The sequence below is a fragment of the Anser brachyrhynchus genome, assembly GCF_964034855.1.
Source record: "Anser brachyrhynchus genome assembly, chromosome: 20".
In the NCBI taxonomy this organism is placed as follows: domain Eukaryota; kingdom Metazoa; phylum Chordata; class Aves; order Anseriformes; family Anatidae; genus Anser; species Anser brachyrhynchus.
The window spans coordinates 11,657,240-11,678,238 of record NC_137713.1 but is presented as its reverse complement, the minus strand read 5'-3'; the positions used below and the strand labels follow the sequence as shown (position 1 = coordinate 11,678,238).

The window sequence follows — 20,999 nt, the reverse complement described above, 5'->3', positions numbered from 1 at the left end:
CCACATTAAGGTGCTGAAGCACTAGACCTTCAATCTAGAGGGCCACCTGAGACTCGTGAGGCCTTGTGCAGCAATATACTAATTTCCTAAGCTAGCGAGTGCCCTTTCTCCTGTGCTTTCTCCCTACGTCAGGGTGAGCTGGTTAAGAATGAAGGGAGCTTACATCCATGTGTGTTCTGAAAGTGATGTACATCAGGAGAGCCAGCTCCATGGCCTTTCTAAATCAGCATACTAAAAAATTCTAATATGAAAGATTTCGTAATTTGCCTTTAGAACAACAGAGCATTATCTAAGACCCTGAGATTCCCCTATCTTAAATCTCCAAAAGGGTCAAATCTTTTGGTGGCAAGCAGGAATAAGAAAGGTAAGCTAAGAAGTTCCCTTTGTAGTGTATGTGAATTAAAGAGGTAGCAGCTCCAGTTTGATAAGGCTGAAATCCTTTTAAGTCCATCTCCTTACACCTTGGTCTGTGAGGGCTAGTCTGCTGCTGTAAAACCCTGCTACTATTGATGGCACCAACTCCTACAGGACACAGATCGTCCACAATTTCCACAGCATATTATGCAACAGTCTCAAGCCATGTCAGCTGTAGGGCATGAAACCAAGCTTAGGTGACAAGCTGCAGCAATGTTATTGAAAAACTTTTCCTTTTAACTACCCAGATACTCTCATTCATGTACAAATGGTTTCCATATACTTTCATTTAAGAAGTAGGACTTGAACATAACCACCTATCCCTTCACTATTCATGTCAACTGAAATTGTACTGCACATATATCCTGTAATATACGATACAGGATAACAAAACTGAGGACAACCAGTATGGTAACACTCCCACTAGCCTTGACCTAAAAGCATCCTCAGATTGCATTTGTCTAGTTTGGACTGCTGGTGAATAATCAAAGGCTTTGCCCTGGTTCGTTCTACCACTCAACGTTCACTTAGGACACCCTGACCACAGCTAAAAGCTACATAAAGTGCTGGAGGGTATAGCTGAGGCGGTCCTGATAAATTCTGTTTCTTTCTTGTGTGAAAGGACTGGCTCTAATTAATTTTAAAAGAAGCATGAACACAGATGACACAAATCTGTGTTTTTGGTGCTCTTTCACATGTATTTCCCTAACATAAATAAAGACTGTGCCCACTTTATCCTTTAAACAGTATATTAACATAAATACAAATGCATAGCTATTAAAAACTTTAAATATACTATCAATATAAATACAATCAGATTTAATATGTTAAAATGTATTTAAGACCTACTTAAAATAAAGTACTAAAACAACAGATAACTTACCATTACATATATTATTAGAATCAAAAAGAAATTATTAAAACAGGACAATTTTCCATAAATGTAAAAGATCAGCAGCTGTCATGTGTAACAGATACCCACCAGAAGGGACACACTTGTTGCTGAAATACAGCATTGGTTTAGGAAAGAAGAGCATTTCCTGGTTAATCACTCAGAAAATTAGCTCATCTTTCCCATAGCTTCTCTCCTGAAATCCCTGACCCATTCAGACCTAGAATCTTGTGACTTTCCTGCGCTTTTGTTTCATACACAATTCCCATTAAAGAGCCACAGTATGACTTCAAGCAAAGACGGTGAGAGCACCAAACAGCATCTGTGCCGAGTACACTGTAGCTTCCAACAATGTTAAATAAAAAGATTCCAAATACAGCACTAAAACCAACTTGCTTCCCAGTAAGAAAGTTTTGGAAAAAGTTTTTAAAGCTGTTCCTGTTTACAGGAAGTCCAGATTTTCCATATCTAAAAAAATGAGCAGCTAAGTATTTACTTCACATTAAATATTCTGACCACTAGGCGCTTTATAACTTGTCGGGTAGAAAATGTAATGGAAGAGGTGTAAGAAAGCATGGAGTGACTAACACCTCACAAAGTCAGAATGAAATTAAAAAAAAATAGTGGTGTTTTGTGTTCTGTTTTTTGTTTGTTTGTTTTGTTTTTTATAAACAGTTGAAATGATCCAAAGCGCCTGTTGTGTGCAAAACATTGCCTCTGGAGTCCGACAAGAGAACCCAGCTGGCAGCTGCTGCACATTTTCACATACTTGTCACCCACTTCTCACTCTCTTATTTCTTCCTTTGGAAAATGCCCCTGCTTGCAAGCTACATCTACCAGCAGATGGAGATCTAGGAAGAAAAGGGAATACTGAGTAAATATCAGTCCTTGTATACGTCACTAAACAGCATACAAACAGCACACATAGCAATTGTAATTCTATCAGCTAATACAGAAAATGGCCTGAAAGGCAGATTATAACTTCAGAATTTGAAGTCTACTGTTCAAGAATAGGAATTAATCGAATTTTGCAAAATTTTAAATGGAAGACCAAAAAAAAAAAAGTGACTTGTGCTCCTATTCTTCAAGGTATATTTCTATATGCATTCACTGCCATGGGTACCAACTGCCAAAAGCTAATTACTGTAAAACCTCAGCAGTGTCTACAGAAATGGCCATTCAGCTTGTGATACATACCTTCATTTATGCAAAAAGGCACAATATCCTCAAAGTATACCATAGCTGGTGCCAAGATGCAAGAGAAAACGCATTGTGTCATAGAAAGGACAGACAGACTTTTTTAAAAAAATACCTTGATCCAGAGCAAAATGGAGATAGTTGTAATGTATAACCAGACCAAAAAGGCAAAATGTAGCATCTTGCAGGTCAAGGAAGTGAACAAGTACCCTGATAGAGTCACAACAGTACTACCACTGCAAATATCACCCCTGTGAACTTCAAGCCCTTAACAGAAACATTCCCATCTTAGAACAAGGGCTGGAGTCCTTTTTCTTTCTCCATACTGCAGAATAACTGCTGAAAAGACAGCAGTTCTGCACTTTCTGACATCCACCTCCTGCCAAAGCAGACTCTGTTGGGAATGAATCTCGAAAAGGCATTGGGATGGAGAAATGAGGGGGCTAGTAACAATGCAACTCTCAGTTGTGTAAATATGGGAGATAGCATCTAACATCCACTCATACAAACAGCAGACTGCCAGGACACCTGAGAGTCCTTCACTGAATGGATAATGAAATAAAGGTAGTAGCAACTGAGCTAGAGAAAGAACCTGCAGCTCAGACTTTTGAGAGCAATTTCACTTTGGGCTTCCAATACAGGACATGTTGAGAGTCCTGGGCCAGGCCCGTCTCTGCACTAACCCTTAACACTTTCGTAGAGGATTTCACCATGTCCTACTAGGAACGTTATCTGAACACTAAAGTGTTTTTTGTCTGGAAGGTGCAAGAAATAATTCAAATGAACATTCGCATATACAATAGCATGGGAAACCTTGCCTGAATGAAGATTTGACCTTAGCAATTGCACCTATAAATCTAAATAACCTTGCAGTGAATGAGAAGGAATGCGTAATGACACAACTGTAGTGGCAAGGGAGTGGGTGGTAAATGTCTAGGGCACCTTGAAGCATAATGACAGATTCATCTGAGCCAGTGGCATCTCAGTATTATGTCTGTATTCTTGTTGCAAAAAAAAAAATAAAATTAAAGGAAGTTGCCAGATTATTTGAAGAAAAGGATCAGATAACTCACCAAAAAGAATAAAAAAATAAAGACAGACATTGAGGAAGAAAGCTTTTTCCTTAACGTGTCAGAATGCCTAAATCCAGAAGGATCAAATTCTACCTGCACCATTCTGAGATCTCTCCTTTCAGAATCTGGTCCTTCTTATGTACTCTCTTAGAAGAGAAAACACAAAACACAGATACTAGCTCCAGTACAGCTATATTCACTAGATGAGCATACCAGTGGAATACAATGCACAGGAGATGGGGGAGGACACAAGAAGAATTTACAGAGTTCCTAGCCATCATTCATGAAGTCCAAAAGGACACCTGTTGCAGGTATGGATGCTGCTGACAAATTTATTCTGAAAAAAAAAAAAAAAAGAAAAAATACACAACAATTTTATAGATGAGCTGAACTAGAAAGTAGTTGATAAAAAGTTTAATCATCAGCGCCTTCAAAAATGCATCCTAAGAAAGAGCCTGGGGCTGAAAACAGCAGTCTCTCAAAGGTGTGAGCTATCCCTCAGCTCGTGATAAACAAACATGCCAGGAACTACACAGCCATACCCACCATCTCTCGAAAAAATGAGTAGGAAGGGAACAGGTGAAACAGTCCATTCAGACTCTTTTGGAAGGATGTTCTGTTGCAGCTTCTGATTCTCTGAGGGAGAACTCACAAGCAGCTCTCCTGCTGTTAACAAAGGAGATGGGGTCCCTCTATCAGACTGAGGTGCAAAGACAATTAGCACTTGAGGAGTAAGGATATGATGAAAGCAAACACTGAAAACAAAAGTTTTCAAACAAAAGAAGAAGAGGGTTCTTCACCCATTGTGTAATAAACCTGTATTAACTATATTAATTTGCACAGAACAGTAGAAGTTTGCAAGACTTCAAAAAGTGACTAGAAAATTTGGTGGAAGAAAAGTTCACTGTGGCTTGTACTTAATAGTACCAAAATGCCTTTTTTTTTTTTTTTTTTTTTTTAAGACAGGACACCGGACTAGGGAGATCTTTCATCTTGACCCTGTTTGACAGGATGGTTTTAAAACTGGTAAATTAGAATTCAAATGAGAAAGCTGGTTAAGTATACTAGAAAGCAGATACCTATTTCATTTATCTATGGTGATGCGAAGATGAGCTGGCATCTACAGAAGGAAATTCTGAGAATTGTGTTTTAGTGAGACAACAACTGTCTCTCTCACTCAGGATGGCTGCAAAAGGCAAAGAAATCTGGTCCAATGCTTCAAAGGAAAGCAATGACTTCTTCAGAAGGGACAGTTTGATTTGTGACCTTGGTTTTCGCCCAGAGTGGCTCCCAGTCACAGGAGTGACTCTTCCTTCCATTTTCATTGCAGTGGCATTTTGTACTCCATTATGGGGGCTCTCACTGTGTGATATCTCGAACTTGGTATCACCAACAAAGACACCGCACAACAAAGACAAGTGAATCATGTCCTAAGCCTAATGAAATAGATCGAACAAAAGTCTTTTCTATACCAGGATATACATCAAAGCGTAGGCTCAGGAAACACACAAACGGGTGCCTGAAGGAAAAGAGGAAAAAGGACAGGACTCAATCGCACTCAGACGATACATTGTGAAGAAATACCTAGAATTTGTCGTCACGTACCTTTCTAGATCAGAAAAGTTAGGGAAGAAGTTGTGTCCAGAGACACATAGAGGAAAGGAGGTATTGACAGACAAACATGTAGTCAGAGCAACAGAAGTCAGCTTATAATTAAATGTATATTCTCCAGCCTTACATTTAAAAAGTAGGAGGTGGACTATGCAGCTTCAAGGCTTGTATCGTGCCAAATTTATTTTGGGCCAACTTGACCCTGATTGTATTTGGTTCAGGTGTGCTCTCTCTATCCTTTACATGTATGTCAACTCTAAAAGGTACAGCAGTGGAAATGAAGACCTGGATGACTATCATGTTTCCCAAAGAATAACTATGCTAATTATTGCTAATTAGCAAAGCAGTGTCTCATTTCTGTATAACAGAAATGCTTTCTAAAACATTCCTGTAACTTTACAACTGTTAAGTAAATTTGTTACTGTTGAGTAAAATTTACTTAATAACAAAAATTAACTAAAGATACAAAAAACTGCAGATACAAAAACTGAGAAGTGTACTAATTGTCTATGGAATCAGGAAGTAACTGAATGAGAACTTACAATTCTGTGTTTTTAAACAAAAGTCTGTATTCTTTCAAGAGGACTTTTTTTTTTAAAAAAAAACTTTCTGATAAAAAGACTTTATTCCTCACTTAAACATTTGAAACTGATGGGCATATGAGCTGAATTATTAACTAGCTTCATTAAGTGGTACCTAGAAACTACCCTTTGAAGTGAGCAACAGCTCTTCAAACTACACAATCAGTTCCTCGATGATCAGCTGTGAGGGAAATAGTTTCTTACAAGATTTGCAGGCCACACCAAATTTTCCTCTAGAATGGATCTAAAGTACTCTTATGTCCTCAGACACATTTAGGTTTTCCATTAGTTAGTAGATTTTGTGAACTGTTTGGCCTCAGATGGTCTACTACTTGTTTTTCTCATGCATTTCAGCATACACATCAGCAGTCTGGTACAAAATTTTTAGTGATCTGGGACAAAAAGTTTGGATTTCTACACTAACTTCATAAGTTTGGTGTTTTTTTGTTTGTTTTTCCTGCTACTCCAATAGTCACCTTGTTACTTAATCCTTCTTTCATGGCACTGTTACCCTCCAGCACATCTATGGACTTCATCTCAATATTGCAACATCCAGGTTTCTTACACAATCCCCAGAACATCAGATTTTATTTACTCATATAATTTATACCCGTTTCCACATATGAGTAGTTAATGCAAGCATATCTCAAGAAGTATATCAGCAAGTACACTAAGAGGTTGTACAAGTGTAGTATTTTGATTGAAGGTACAATGAAATACTTACACTGCAGACAAGAACTAACCTGTTCCGATTTCCCCTTTCTGCAATGGTTAGTTTTAGAGCAGCTGCTTTTGTAATCTCTAAAAAAAAATATAAATTAGGGTCTCTTCTTACCAGGGGACTTGCTGTTCTGTGTACTGTTTCTTCTCTCTCTGCTTCTACGTTGTACAGATGAAACTGCAGATTTGTTCACAGGCCCAGTTCCTGAAGTGAGGAATCCTATCTCTTCTGAAGACACCACTGTCCCTGATGTATTGGATTGACATTTAGCTTTTGTTTTGCTTTCAGGTGAATACTAAACAAACAAACAAAGAAAAAAAGACCACTCAATATTTTCTTGTAATCACTGCAAGGAACAAAATAATAAGTATTTTTCTCCACTCCAAAAGGACACCTAACAATTGTTGAACAGTGTCTATATCGATTATATAACTGTCAGTTAAAAACACTTGTTAAGGTTGCCAAGTTGAAACTCAAGCTCTTACAAAATGTAATATTAAGCAAAACATGAAATCAGAAAACCAGAATATACAGAGAAAGAGTACATGTACTCATGGTCTCAACTTTGCCCTCAGTCATCATACTAGGTATGAGAAATAAAGCAGAAGAAATCCAGGTACACTCATAGTTTCTGACACCTGTATGACAGATTTACTTCGGACAACTTGACAGAGATGGGTAATGCAAAACTACACATGCAAGCAGCGCATTTCTGGTTGGAAACCTCACCCCACCCCATCAAATTGTTGAGACATTACGGTATAATGTTGTTGCTTGCTTTTTGGAGCCCTCTGCTGCTGCTCCACATGTATTTTGCAAGCAACCATTCTCTGAACTTGGATATTTCTCTAGCGATATGGCAAAATCTGTAGGTTAAAAAGGGAAACAAACAAACAAACAAAGTTATGTTTCTGTCCCAGTAAGGAAGTAAAGGCCCAAAATTAAGCACTTGGACTTTACCTTTAGACAGAAAGATGTTCTCGCTGTCACCTGTTCTAGAGTATTAATCTCTTCTGCAAATATCCTATCAACCAACATCTTAAAGATGAATGATTGTTCAGAGTCTGCAATGTTTCCTTCCATGAAGGAAAAGAAAGCTTTTGGAAACTGGTATGTGTGAGTGTGTAGAGGGCAAAATGTCATTGTATTTGGTATTAAGGTATTAATAATTCCAAAAATCTCTCTTTCCCCCCTGAGTCTGTATTGCTCAGCATTAAATATATAAAAGGCAGTGTGTATGCATATTAATAGAAATACATATACATTCTGTGTCAAAGCTTTATTATAATTTTCAAACAGGCCTGTGCAACTACAGAAGCTGAAAACTAGTGGCAGAGATAGTTCCTCCCAGCAAGCCTCCTGGACTTGCTAGTCACTCAGTCACTTTACTGTAACATTTGTTCTTTAAAATGTGTTGTCTATATGCATTACATTAGTAGTATTAATTAGCTAATATGAAAACCATTTGGATAGATATGCCTTTTTGTCCAACATCAGAACCACAACTCCTTCCCAAGTGTAAAAGCAAAGAGAAGGAAGGAGGTCTGTAGTTCATTACCTTCACTAGCTAGAATCCAGATTTCTCAAGACTAACTCTTATGAATGGGGAAAGAGAGCAGGTCAGAGTAGATACAGGTTGCACATTTTGGAACATCAGCAATGGTGTGATAAGACTTTTCTTCACATGATGATTTAAACCTCTCCATTCCTGGTGACTTTTACATAATTAATTTAATTCTAGAAAAATGAGTATGCAGCCTTAACCTAGTGAGAGGTCATCCTTCTTAAGCAAGCATCCTAATTTGCATGCTCCCTAGAAACAATTCTACAAATTTATTATTAAAAAAAAAAAAGAAAAAAAAAGGAAATCAATAGCTACAGTACAATCTGAAAAGCAAGCTCTTATCAGAGGATTTAGAAATCAAACTACATTAATAAGAAAAAAAACGCATACTAAGATTTATTGAGATAACCATTATCAGGAAATTATTACTACTTGCTAAAAGAAGTCCAGAACCTCTGACTGAATAGCAGTTTTGCTGCAAAGGACCTGGGGATGCTGTAGTACCCAGTAAGGCTAACGGCACCTTGGGCTGCATAGGGATAAACGTGACCGGTAAATTGGGAATTTAATTTCCCTGACTGGTAAATCTCTACTTGCAATGCTGTGTCCACTATCAACCTTACTGTTGTATGTGTGGAACTGAAGCGCAGGGAGGGATACCGTGCACCGTTCTTTCCAGATTCCTTTTTACTGCTGTGCTTATAGGATCTTACCCACCAACTCTTTTAGTAATCTTATATAAAATAGGCAATAATAAGATTTTAATTCTAATAGCATCAACCTAACACACACAAAGCTGGTTCCAAAGCTCTATTTATTTATTTATTTAAGTGAACATGCTTCTGATTATGGATTTACCACATCTGTGGAAAGACTCTTCACTCAAGCCTAGTACTGCTGCAGCTTTGTCCTGAATGCTGTTTGGCAGAGAATCAAACAAACTACCAAAGCTGACAGATGTGAAAGTTTTGCCTTTTCATTTTATTGAAAAAATGCCAAACCGTTCTCAAAAAACCTGCTATGTCTCACTGGTTACATGACTCCTGTACCCAGCTGGAACCACGATGAGAAGCTAAATTGCTAAAATTAGCAACTCAATCTCACATGAATGGGGTTTGCTGCATTAACCAACAAAGTAAGCAAGAGCTTCAACCTTCAGACAGGTTTACTGCTAAGGAGAGTGAACAAAATAGGAGGAAAATTCCCCTTGAACTGGTATTACAGAAATGTTGTATTTCCACTTTAAGAAGAAAATAATATTAATAAGTATATATACATATTTATTATGAGTAAGAGTGGATTAAAATATGCCCATTTATGGCAAAAATCAAAACAAGGACAGGAATTCACTGAGGCTAAGATGACAATGCTGAACCTGAACTGTGAACATACTAAGACTTTTTTATGCAAAGAACTGCTCTTTAATTTGTTATCTTTTAAGCTGGGAAGCAGAATAAAGCAGGTTTCTACCAAACTGTTAGTTCTGTGAAGAGGACCATTTGAGGCTCGATAGCTGTCACAAAACCAATGAAGTGATAAGAAACATCGTGGAAGAAATAGAGAACAAAATAGCGAACGCCTTCGTGTCACTGTAGAATTCCATAGTTTTCCTAGGAAGCACCACATGGAGCTTGTAACAGCCGAGCTCAAAACAAACAGAAGGAAGCTTTTTGTGCAATAGATTGCGAGCAAAGAATCTCTTTGGTCAAAGGATACCACATGCTACAGTTTACATGGTTTCAAGGGCTGACTTCAGTCAATGGAAGAGAAATCTAAGATTTAGTATGCTGTATCGACCCTAATCCTTGAGTTGAAAATATTTGGAAAGTATAAGGAGGAATGCCCTGTTCTATTTGCATGCCTTGTTCTTGCTCTTCCTTAAGCATCAGATTACAGCTATTGCCTTGAGACTTGACACTGTGCAAGTCGGACCTTTGATCTGACCCAGCAGAGCTGTTTTGATGTTCTTATATTAACACTGAAGGAATTTGTTCCTCCTCTGCTGCTACACAGAGGAATAAAACCGTCTTCTCTACACGGACAGTATTTTACCATTAAGCTTGCCTTGAATTACATGGCACTGAGCTACTGAAAGCCTTGGAAGGCTTCCAGATTCAGGAATAAAGAAGACAACAAATTATGTAGGAGCCTGATGGAAGTACAAGCATAGAAACCTTCCCTGGAGACTTCTACACCTGCCGTGATCCCAGGCCCTGGAAATACCACTAGACAAGAGACAATCTTGCCCCTTTTGAGGATGCGGAGGACTAGTAAGAGAAAGAATACTTCTAACAAAAAGAGGGAATCTGTCAAACCAAAGGCCTAATTAGTCCCCAAATTCCTCTTCAACACAAAATAACCCCCAGTTATTTAGCCAGTTAAATTCCAGAGAACTGGACCAGGACCAGCATCGTGATTCTCACCCATTACACACATAAGGGGGCCTCAAAACCAAAGCACCTTCCCCCCTCCATACAACTCTGGGGCTCTCACAATTAATTCCTCTGTTCTAAACAAGAAAGTCTGGATCACAGATTTTCAAGGTCTTCAACAAAGGAAAAATATACTTCTAAAAATGCAGTTCCAAAGTTTCCAAAACTGAAAACATTTAACCTGTGGTCAGCAGTTAAGATAATGAGTGGACACTCACTAAGGAGCATGGCCAGCTCTGTGTACACTAGCACAAGGAAGGGCTCTTCTCTGTGCAGGGCTGAGCAGAACGGCCTCGTAACTGGCTCAGTCTCTGCAGAAGCCTGATCAAAACATACACTTCTTTCTCTAAATATATACCCAAGAGGAAGACGACTGATCTTTATAACATTGAGAACAATAATGGCAAGTTTCTACCAGCTGAGGATTTCAGAGATAGAAACTTAGGGGAAGGCATCAAAACGCTGATAACACAACAGTACAGTAGTCTTGTTATGTACACAAAATGAAATACTGGGTGCCTACATGTGAACTAGGTCTCATGCCACAGAAACGGATGCAGTAAATTTCTTGCTTTTAGTTTGTTTTCAAAACAACAATGACAAAAAGGGCATGTATTTGCTGCCTTAACACAGTAAACATCTAGAATGCCTGTCAGTGATTATTTTACAATTTTGTGCACAGGGAGGACTGAGGTGCAGGTGAACCACAGTACAATTACAACCTAAATGCTAAATACCATTCACATGCAAATAAATTATGCTTTCCACAGAAAAAAAAATTAGTAATTGTTTACTGGAAACAATCTAACCATTTATCTAAATTTTAAACAGAAATCTTTGCTTTCCGTGGCAGTTTTTAAAATACTCTTATTTAAAGAGTAAAGAAAGTATGTTATAACCTAAAAAAGCTTCCACTTCATCACCGTGTATACTTCTGCTCTATGTATTTTTCCCATGCAAATGAGCAGCCTAAGATGGCCATCACAGACTAACATGCTCATTAACAAGGGATGCTTTTTTATTATCTTTTTAGAAACAACAAAACACACCAACAAAAAAACACAATGTTGCTTTATCAAACAAATTCTTCGTTGTCCATTAAAATCCTAATTAAAGAACTCTTTAGTTCTAAGAGTGCAAGAATACTAAAAAGTTACCAGACCAGCATTAATATTGAATATAATTATCTCAAAAATATGCTGCTTTCTCTCTCTTTACCCCTTACCTTCTGTGGACTGAACCGCTGTCCTTCCTGAACAAACATTACTGACGATGGAGTTGGGAAGTGATCTTGTTGTTCTCTCAGTTTTGCACATGCTTCCTGCATGGTCACAGGTTCTTGCAGTAGTCGAGCTGCACCACTTTCTACTGATGCAGAGTTACGGAGAGTGTAAAGAAATTCAGAAGGTTGTGACAGAGGACAAGTCATTTCTTGATCTGCCCCCATCACAAATGACGTAATGTCTGAAGCTACAGGAGTAAGAGGTTCCAGTTGGCTCTCCTCATTTGAAGAAGGTGGATCACTGTTCTCAGTATCAACTAGCAGTGGTTGGCTTCTGTTGGACCGAGGGCTTGAACACTGGTTCTCCATAGGTTCCACTTTCACCATTTCAGCTTTAGGTGTTGAATGCATTTCATCAACAATCTGAAACACGGCTTCAAGATTTACTTCTGTCTTCTTGTTTTCATCAGATGTATTACATGGCCAGTTAGAGGGTAGAAATTCAACTGCATAAGGCGACTGCATTGGAGGACTCTGGGGGAAACAAACTAGAGTGAACTTCTATATTAAAAAAAGGTACAATAAGAGGATGCGCATTGGTTCTGTAATGTCCTGTAAATGAACCTGAGCAATCAACATAGTGTTCATATAGACAAGCTTTCTAGTTTTTGAATGTTATTTTCAGTTAAATCAGGAGGTTTAATTACAAAAAGCTACGACTTTGTCTTATTTTTCATTAAACACCTTACCCATAGCAAGCTTACTTTCTTCTATTCACAGTCTGCCCTGGAGAGAAAGGAAGGTTACCTAACAGTAGCTGGGTACTCTTTCAGATGCACTGTCTGCATACCCTCTTCATTGCAAATAAACAACATACACCCAAGCATTCAAACCAGAGACTTCTACTCTGAGTAGATCTGTTAGATTACATTAGAACCATCCCCTTCACACGTGACATATGTGATAGAAAGGACAGAGCACATGTATCCGCCTTCAGTTCTTCTAAAACTCAAGCATGGCTGTTATGTATAAAAAACAATGTAAACCACATTTTTAGGAAAAAGGTACGGATGCTGTAAACGTGCATATGGACAACACAAATTGAGGAACTCACAGTTACTTACCAATAACATCTTTTTCCTCTTCTAGTGATTGTCCATATACACATTCACACAGTAAATGATTTCCAAGGATGCTCCAGTCCCAAATGAAAGGGAGTTCAGATACCTATGAAAACAAATACCATAGAATCGCCCTGTCACAGCCTCCAGTCCGGACACTCATATCATAACAGAGAGTCCCACAAATATATGACTTGAAGTCTACATAAATCTGTACAGAAGCCTTATGGATCTTCAGTTCAGAAACACCAATCTTTTTTCTTTTTTTTTTTTTGGTAGAATTCATCAAAGAACCTTCGAAGCATAAAGAAGGCAATGAAGAGTCTTCCAAAAGCAGCAGGTCCTACTCAAAGGAAATGATAAATCACATTTTAACAGCCAATACTTGTACTGCTATTTCTTCTGGAGATCATTCAGATTTAAAGGACATTAGTAGGGTAATTTCTTCTGACAAAAAGTAATATAATGATGCTGAACAGAAACTCGGGTATATTTAAAATACAGTCTTACTTTGGAAGAGATCTGGTAGGAACGTTAGACCTCAGTGTTGATTTTCCTCAGACCTTCTAGCTGAGGTAATGGCTATTAAAAAAGCTATGTCAATAGATTAATATAGAGAATAGGAAGCCACAGGACCAGGAAAGCCATATCAGATCAAATGCCATTCAAGCATCTGGTTTCTCAGCAGCATGAACACCAGAAGTCCCTGAAGGAAGTACCACAAAGAGATGAGACAATATCTTGATCCCTTCCTCTGGGTATATGAAGACAAGTCCTTTAGTGGACTCGCAGAAGTGCCGGTCTGCAAACAACCATACCCTTTTAGGGAGAAAAAGAAAAAAAGATAAAGCCTTAAATTTGAGATATTTAGGCTAAGAAAAAATCTCCTCATCAAAGGCAAGTCACCTTAATATTTTTTAAGATATAGGTTTGAATTTAGTTACCTCTGTTTTATTTTTTCCAGTTGCACTTTTAAAAAATATTAACACAAGGTGTTTCTCTTTTGCTGCATGGTTTATTCGTAGTCTTAAGTAGCCAGGATTTTAAGAAAGATCTGTGTTAAAAAATCAACTGCTTAGGGATGAGACCATCTAAAAACACACACCATCATTTTGGGTGCACTGTAGGATCTAGTATACAATTCCAATAGAAGAAAATACCCACACACTAAGACACAGCGCAAATCCTTCTAGTTTACCTAAACATGTTATGACAGACAAGACTGAGAGGGAGGCAGCGATGAAACAGAGCAAAGTGACAAAGATTGGGAAGTCAGCACTCAAAAGACTAAAAGATTGCTGGCCATTTCAGCTCAAGAAGAAAAATGGGCTGATTCAGCAAGAGGGGTGAAAGGGAAGATAGGTATTTCACTTATTATAAGATTAATATAGCGTACAGAGAGAGTAAAATGCAACCGCACCTCCTCAGTGACTGGCTTGAGTCCTTGGGCAATCACTCAGAAGGAGTTGGGATTCAATTTCCTTTTGAAATAACATGGTTGGTTAACATTCTTGTTACAAATAGAAGTGGAAGTTTCTTTTCTTCTTTGTTCTCCCCTATTTATTGCTTCAGTTGTAGAACAATATTTATTGCAAGTGTAGAACTTGCTTCTGTTTTACAGGAAAATACCGACAGCTTAATAAAAATGCTAATAGCAACAATCAAATATTAGGGCTGCTAGTTTAAAATAAATGTGTGTATATACGCACATATATACAGAACACTAAAAACCAATATGTAGCCTCAGTTCACAGCCATGATAAAATAGCAGGGAAGTACTGCACTATTAGTTGTGAACTGTCAGAACAACTGTTGCAGGAGATAGCTGGAGTTTCCTCTCACAAGACTCTCACTTGTCCAAGCAATGGGACTCATCACATTGATCCACACCCTATTCCTACAGAGAAACCAAACGAAGAAGAATACAAAGCTGTACATGATTCCCAATTTCGTTAGCAGGAGTGTACAGAGTATAACACAAATCCCTGAAGCTGTTGATTTCAGAAACTTGATGAGACGCATACCCTAAGCAGCCATATAGCCACATATAACCCCTCACCTCTTCATGTGCTGACTCTCTGGAGCTTCTTCTGGAGTGCGAGCTGTGGGCAGGCAGGCATTTACCTACTGGCCTTCTCTGCCCACGTTCCAGTCGGGTCACCTAGCTCAGATGCGTACTCTACAGCCCAGCTTCTAGTACCTGTGAACCGAACCTGTCTTAATGTCTCCTGAACATAAAGTGACGTTCTTTGAAAGACTCAGTAAGGACTAGAATGAGGCTTAGGCTTTCTTGGTCAACAATTCCCATTTTTCCATCTGGACAACAAAGCACTGTCTTGATCCAAAGGAAACAAGACTGATAACTTGTTGACTGCCAGTGTGCTAACTGTCTCCTGGACTGGTCTAATCATTTCTTGGCTAACTTCAGCAGTTTGGTATAGACTTTGCCAGCGATAATAGGCCACAGCATGATCAAACAGCCTAAAATGCTCTGCAAACCATCCTTCAGCAGCACTGCACTGAATTCCTGCAACTGGTGGAAGACACTACTAAGTGGCCTAAACCTCTTTTGACTCCACGCACTGTCTGTGGACTTTCTCCCTTAAAACAACTAGTTTTCACTGCACCCTTTGGACAGTATATTTTGCATCATCTTTCAATCTAGACCTAATAACAGCCATGATGTCTCTCTTGAAATGATCTGCTATCCCAAACACTGATCTCAGCCTTCTGAGATGACAATTTATTTGTTTTATTTGATCACTCAGACTTATTCTCGGGTCCTGCCTGGGAGGAAAAAAAAAAAAAAAGGAAAAAAGAAAAGCTTCCACAACTCTCATAATGAAAGTGAGAGGACAAAGACACACTGTGTGCAAAATAAATACAAGAGTACCAAAGTCGTGATTGGTTATTTATAAGCTTACAACAACACATTATTCTGGCTGTAACCTGGCCATCCTGAATAAGCCTATATTAAAAGAAATCATGAATAAAAGACAAAGGTTGATATTTGCAAGACAGGAAACTGGATAATCAAGCTTGGGTAGGTCAACCTATTTTCAACACACATAAGCATAACTTGCTTTGCTTGTCCTCTGTGAGGAAAAAAAAAAAAGTACATGTATTATGCTGTAACACAAAAGGAAGCCCTTGCATTTTTACTTCAAGCCTTTTGATATTTGATAAGCCAGGCCCTCCAAAAGAGGTGTGTTTTCACCAGAGTTATATAAAGCATTTACAGTAGTTATTTTTAATAGGATACCTCTGTGGTGGGGTGGATTCCAAAAGACATCTTAGTTTTTCCTCATTTATCAAATGAGCCTAAGGACTGCAGAAAGTTTGGATGACAGAAAATAAAAAATAAAAATAAAATAAAAAAATAAATAATTTTTTAAAAAATGGGGTTGTTTCCCAGTGTTACTGTAGTATATTAAGAATTGCATTTTGTCTAGGCAAGGATATTCTTAATATATATATATATATATATATAGACTTGTTAACTAAAACAAATTCTGGTGAAGCTGAGCACACATCTCATACAGAAAAAAACACTCCGCTGATCAGGACATCCACATCCACTATACTGCTACCCTGAAACCTATCTAGAATTACAAAACTACCTTTTTAAATATGCAGTGGTTCTTCTAAATAGTAAACTAAAATTTAATTTTACTTTCTCAGGTAGATAAGTTTTCAAATTTATGTCCTTTGCTCCAGAATCCATAAACCTACAGTCCATCCATACAGTTTCCAGCTTTCACCTGATTTCAGTATGCTGCACTCACCTGGAAAAAGCTGCAGTGGGCGTACGTCGAAGCTGTAGGACTAGCATAGCCAGTCAGAGGATCTATGTGGGTAGTTGGTGAGCAACACTGCAGTGCAGCTACAAGAAATCAAACACAGTTATCAGACTTCCAGAATTTGTGTTTGGCAGGCAGGGTTCTATTGCTTACTTTGGTTAAACATTTCAATAGTCACATAGCAAACTAACCAAATTCCAGAAATGTATTATTAACTCCTGAACAACTTTAAGACTGATTTATTCATATGAAGATATATTTGTTGTAATATATTATAACACGTACAAATATTATAACATTTTATAAATATATGTGTATATGAATATATATTAAAATATATGAATATGTATGTCACAATCTTTTGCATATCAATATCACCTCTTTCATTTAGCTGCTTGACTTTTTCCATCACAATATAACATAGATAGGGGATTCACACAAGAAAACCCTAGATATTCATACATACACATTGACATTAAAGAGCAATTTTATTCTAAAAAGCAACTTTGTATATGAGGCAACGTTCTGCAGGTATAATTTTTGGTGACATGCAGAGATACTCAATTTTAAAGTAAAGGCATCATTTGCATCATGGATAATCTCTAAGATTTCCCATCATTCTGAGAAAAATAAGTGCTTGATGGTATCATGTTTAGTCCAATGATCATAACAGGGACTAATAAGTGTAACTTGAGGTGGCAAACAGATCAAGTTTATTTGCAACATTTGACATTTACATGGGATTTCACATAAGATAGTTGCTACCATAACCAAATGCGATTTTTTTTAAATCTATTCTTATTGCCCTGTTTAATATGATATTGCAGATTTTTTTCTATGATTCAAAGAAACAAACATGGGAGCTAAGCAACAAAGAAAGAGCTAGTGGACATCCTTCTAAGCAAGCATGAGATCTGGGTATGATTTGTAATTTCAGAAGCAAATTCTGAGCAACTTTATGATGAAATCTGGACCTCTTTCAGGAGAATATTTTAGGAACCATGCATATATCCATATATTCCATTTAGGAACCATGAATATATCACAGATCTGGATACTGCTAAAAACCTAAATGATACCTTGGTTTGGTAATATTTCACTCACTGGAAACTCCAAAGAATGTTTACAAACACAAGAAAAACACCAAAAAAGCTTTTAAAAGACTATTGTAAAGGCGAGGCAAGAGAGCAATGACAAACAAGAGGTTTCTTGTAGCCCGTTAAAGTGACCCTAAGGAAAAGCAAACACATATTATAAAAACATTATTTTCTAATGAAAGAAAAGGAAGGATGTGAGGGCAGAAGTGCTTGTGAAGTACTAGGTAAGTGTAAATTATTAATTGCAGATTATTTTCTACAATATGCTACAAGATAAATGACAATATTCTTTTCACAGCTAGTAGAACTTAGGGCAAAAGCAACTCATTAATCAAACACATTTTTATGTTTGTATGTTTGTAAATCAAAGTGAGGAGAACAAAAATAACTGTCTAGAGGACAAGAGACTGATGACATTCTGAATGTTTCTGAACTGGAGGAAGCGATATGAACTCAATGGTTTGCACTGCCAAGATTTTTTTTTTTTTTGGTGGCTCACAGGCTACAACAGTGACTAGATCTAACAGCAAGAACAATGGCATTTGTGCAGTATCATGAGAGATAAACAATGAGTCAATTCAGAAGCAAGTCTACCATAAGACAGAGGTCAATTTTAGATAAGCAATATCATCACCCATGGTCAAAAAGGGAGATCCACCATTTATCCAAATAACTTAAAAAACATTCAATAAAGCATTTACTGACAGGCAGCATTATCAAAGGTAAAAATGTTGATTCATTTACAGTACTTCATGTCTTCATATTGAATTAATTCATTCGACAAACGTATCTGCTTCACTCACATGCTTTTGTCCTACATTAAAAGGAGTGTAAAACTGGAGCGAATAAATTTCCAAACTCTGTTGTCCAAGACATAGTTAATCTAGCCACACCCAGAAGAAATTATCAGCTAAAGCACATTTTGTTACTGGCTGCTATGAAATAGTTGACAGTGAGCACGTCTCTCATTCAAATACTAAGGAGACAGGCATGAACAGTATCTTAGGGAATAAAGGAATAATTACGGAATAAATTAAGAAAGAGATATAGTCCTTTTCAGCAAACAAGATGGATCAGCCTCAGAATAGGTTTAGTTTCTGTCAAAAAAGAGACATAATTCTGCCCATACAGGCTCTGGATGGAAAAGGAAAATTTCTCACAGTCTAAAGTACACAGTATGTAGAATATGAGCGCCAATGTACAAGAATGGAATTGCTGTCAGTGGGACACTGAGGACAAGCAGAGAGCAATTAACAGCACAGCTCACAGAACAAGGAAAAGACCAAACACTCTGCATGATGAATGTTCCTGCACAGAAGTCAAATGATCGTATTTCAATCATACTGAAAATATATTTGGATATCCAGACAGGTTGCAAAGAACTCAAGCAAAGAAATCAATACTTAAAGAAAAATATTTAGAAGCATATTAACAAAAACATTACAAGGAAACACACGTTATAAATCCTGACAGTTGAACAAGAAAAAATAGAAGGAAATATAATGGAGGATTAGTTGACATTGGATAATATATTATGGGGGCTGAGTCAACAAGAATGTTTTTCATTTATTTAAAAGGAAGTCACCCTTCACTGCCCTCTTGAAAGACCTGCAGCAGGTAAATGAACATGGGTAATGGTGATCTTCTTGATATGATACTTAGATTTCCAGAAAGCTTTTAACAAACTCATCATCAAAAACTCTTACAAAACATAAGCAACAACAGCGTGAGAGGGAAGGCTGTACGTTTGAAAAAACAGTCTGTTTTAAAGACTGGACACAGAATATAGGAATAAGCAGTCACTTTTCACAGGTGAATGAAGCGAGCTGGGGAGGACCTGCACTAGAACTCATGCGGTTCATCATTTCAATAAACTACTTTAAAAATAGGGTGAGGGAGTAGCGAGGTGATGCTTGCTATTTGCACCAGGCTTTTCATGGCAGAAACAAGCAGCCAGCTATGGAGGCATGCAAAAAACCCTATGAATCTCCCAAAGCTACCACCCACCAGATAAAGCTCTGTACTTTGGTAAAATAAAAATTAACATCAGCTTGACACTCAGGAGCTGTCAAAAAGACCCCCAAAATCAAAAATGGCAGGTTGTTAAAAGCTATTATAAAAGGGAATGGAGAAAGAAATAGAAACATTATTATTCCGCTGCATAAACCCATGATTCACCCACACTTTGACCACTGTGTATTATTTTTGATTTTACAACTCTATAAGAAAATAACAGAACTGGAAAAAGTCACAGGGAAGGCAACGTGGGTGATGTACAGAGCACTCCTGAACAAACAGCCAAGCCAGGTAGAGAAATCCAGAAAATTCTAGAGAAATCTCCAATCTAGAGAAAATGCAACCAAGGGAAATCACTAAAAGTATTTAGAATCACAAATGGTGCAGTGAAGGGGATATCCATAGAGACACATTTACACACGTACGCACAAAGAAAACAAACTAACAGAGATTCAATTAATATTTAATTGGGTTAAAAGAGACAAGAAAAGGTGTCTTGCACAAAATGCAATTAAGTTATGAACTGAACTCCTTGTCACAGATCCCATATATGCAACAAGTCTACATTGGTTGGGAAAAAAAGACAAGTTCATGGAAGTGAAATCCACTGAGGGCTATTAAATTTGACAACTCATGTTACAGTTGATTAATACCTAAGGAAGAGTAAAAGAGTAGAGCAAACATGGACTGACGCTTTTCCAAAATGCTCCAACACTGCAGCCTCAGGGAATTACTGTCAAAGGAAATGATGAGCTATATGGTCATTTGATCTGATTAAGGCTAACATTCTCATCTCCAAAGCAGAGATCTATATTCTCTGCTCCAAAGCAGAGAGCTATTGAGGCATTCGCTAAATCCTGTTTTCTCAACATTGGCAAAATTAAATGAATTATATAAAAATAAGTAAGTGAAGTGTAGCTGGAGGGATGACAGCATTAATCTCACTAAAATCATTCTGAAGTCAGCTATCAGTAATACTAATGGAATTGATTCCAGGAATTTATGATACAAACATGATATTAGCAAAACTTATAGAACCAACCTAGTTGTTAGCAGTGTGGAAAAACAAGGAATGGTCTAACATCTAGCTGTTGGAAAATAAAAACCAAAAGCTTCTAAGATTCATAGAATCATGGAAAAGACCTCTAAGATCATCTGGTCCAACCATCACCCTACTGCCAATGTCACCCACTAACCCATGTCCCTAAGCACCACGTCCAGCCTTTCCTTGAACACCCCCAGGGACGGTGACTCCACC

At 37.7% G+C, this 20,999-nt stretch overlaps 1 protein-coding gene across 2 annotated transcripts in view; it reads right to left on the bottom strand.

The window, feature by feature from the left end:
* Window positions 1-1,144: 1,144 nt before the first annotated feature.
* The window catches only part of HSF5 (heat shock transcription factor 5), a 28,775-nt gene continuing 8,920 nt past the window's right edge, over window positions 1,145-20,999 (bottom strand). Inside the window, exons 3-6 of one of the 2 annotated variants that reach the window (XM_080562698.1) lie at window positions 16,614-16,711; window positions 11,711-12,241; window positions 6,604-6,784; window positions 1,145-2,157 (exon numbers count right to left, since the gene is read on the bottom strand). In XM_080562698.1, coding sequence (XP_080418824.1) covers window positions 2,090-2,157; window positions 6,604-6,784; window positions 11,711-12,241; window positions 16,614-16,711 — 878 coding nt within the window. In that variant the 3' untranslated portion in view covers window positions 1,145-2,089. The other variant, XM_080562697.1, reaches the window with a different exon arrangement.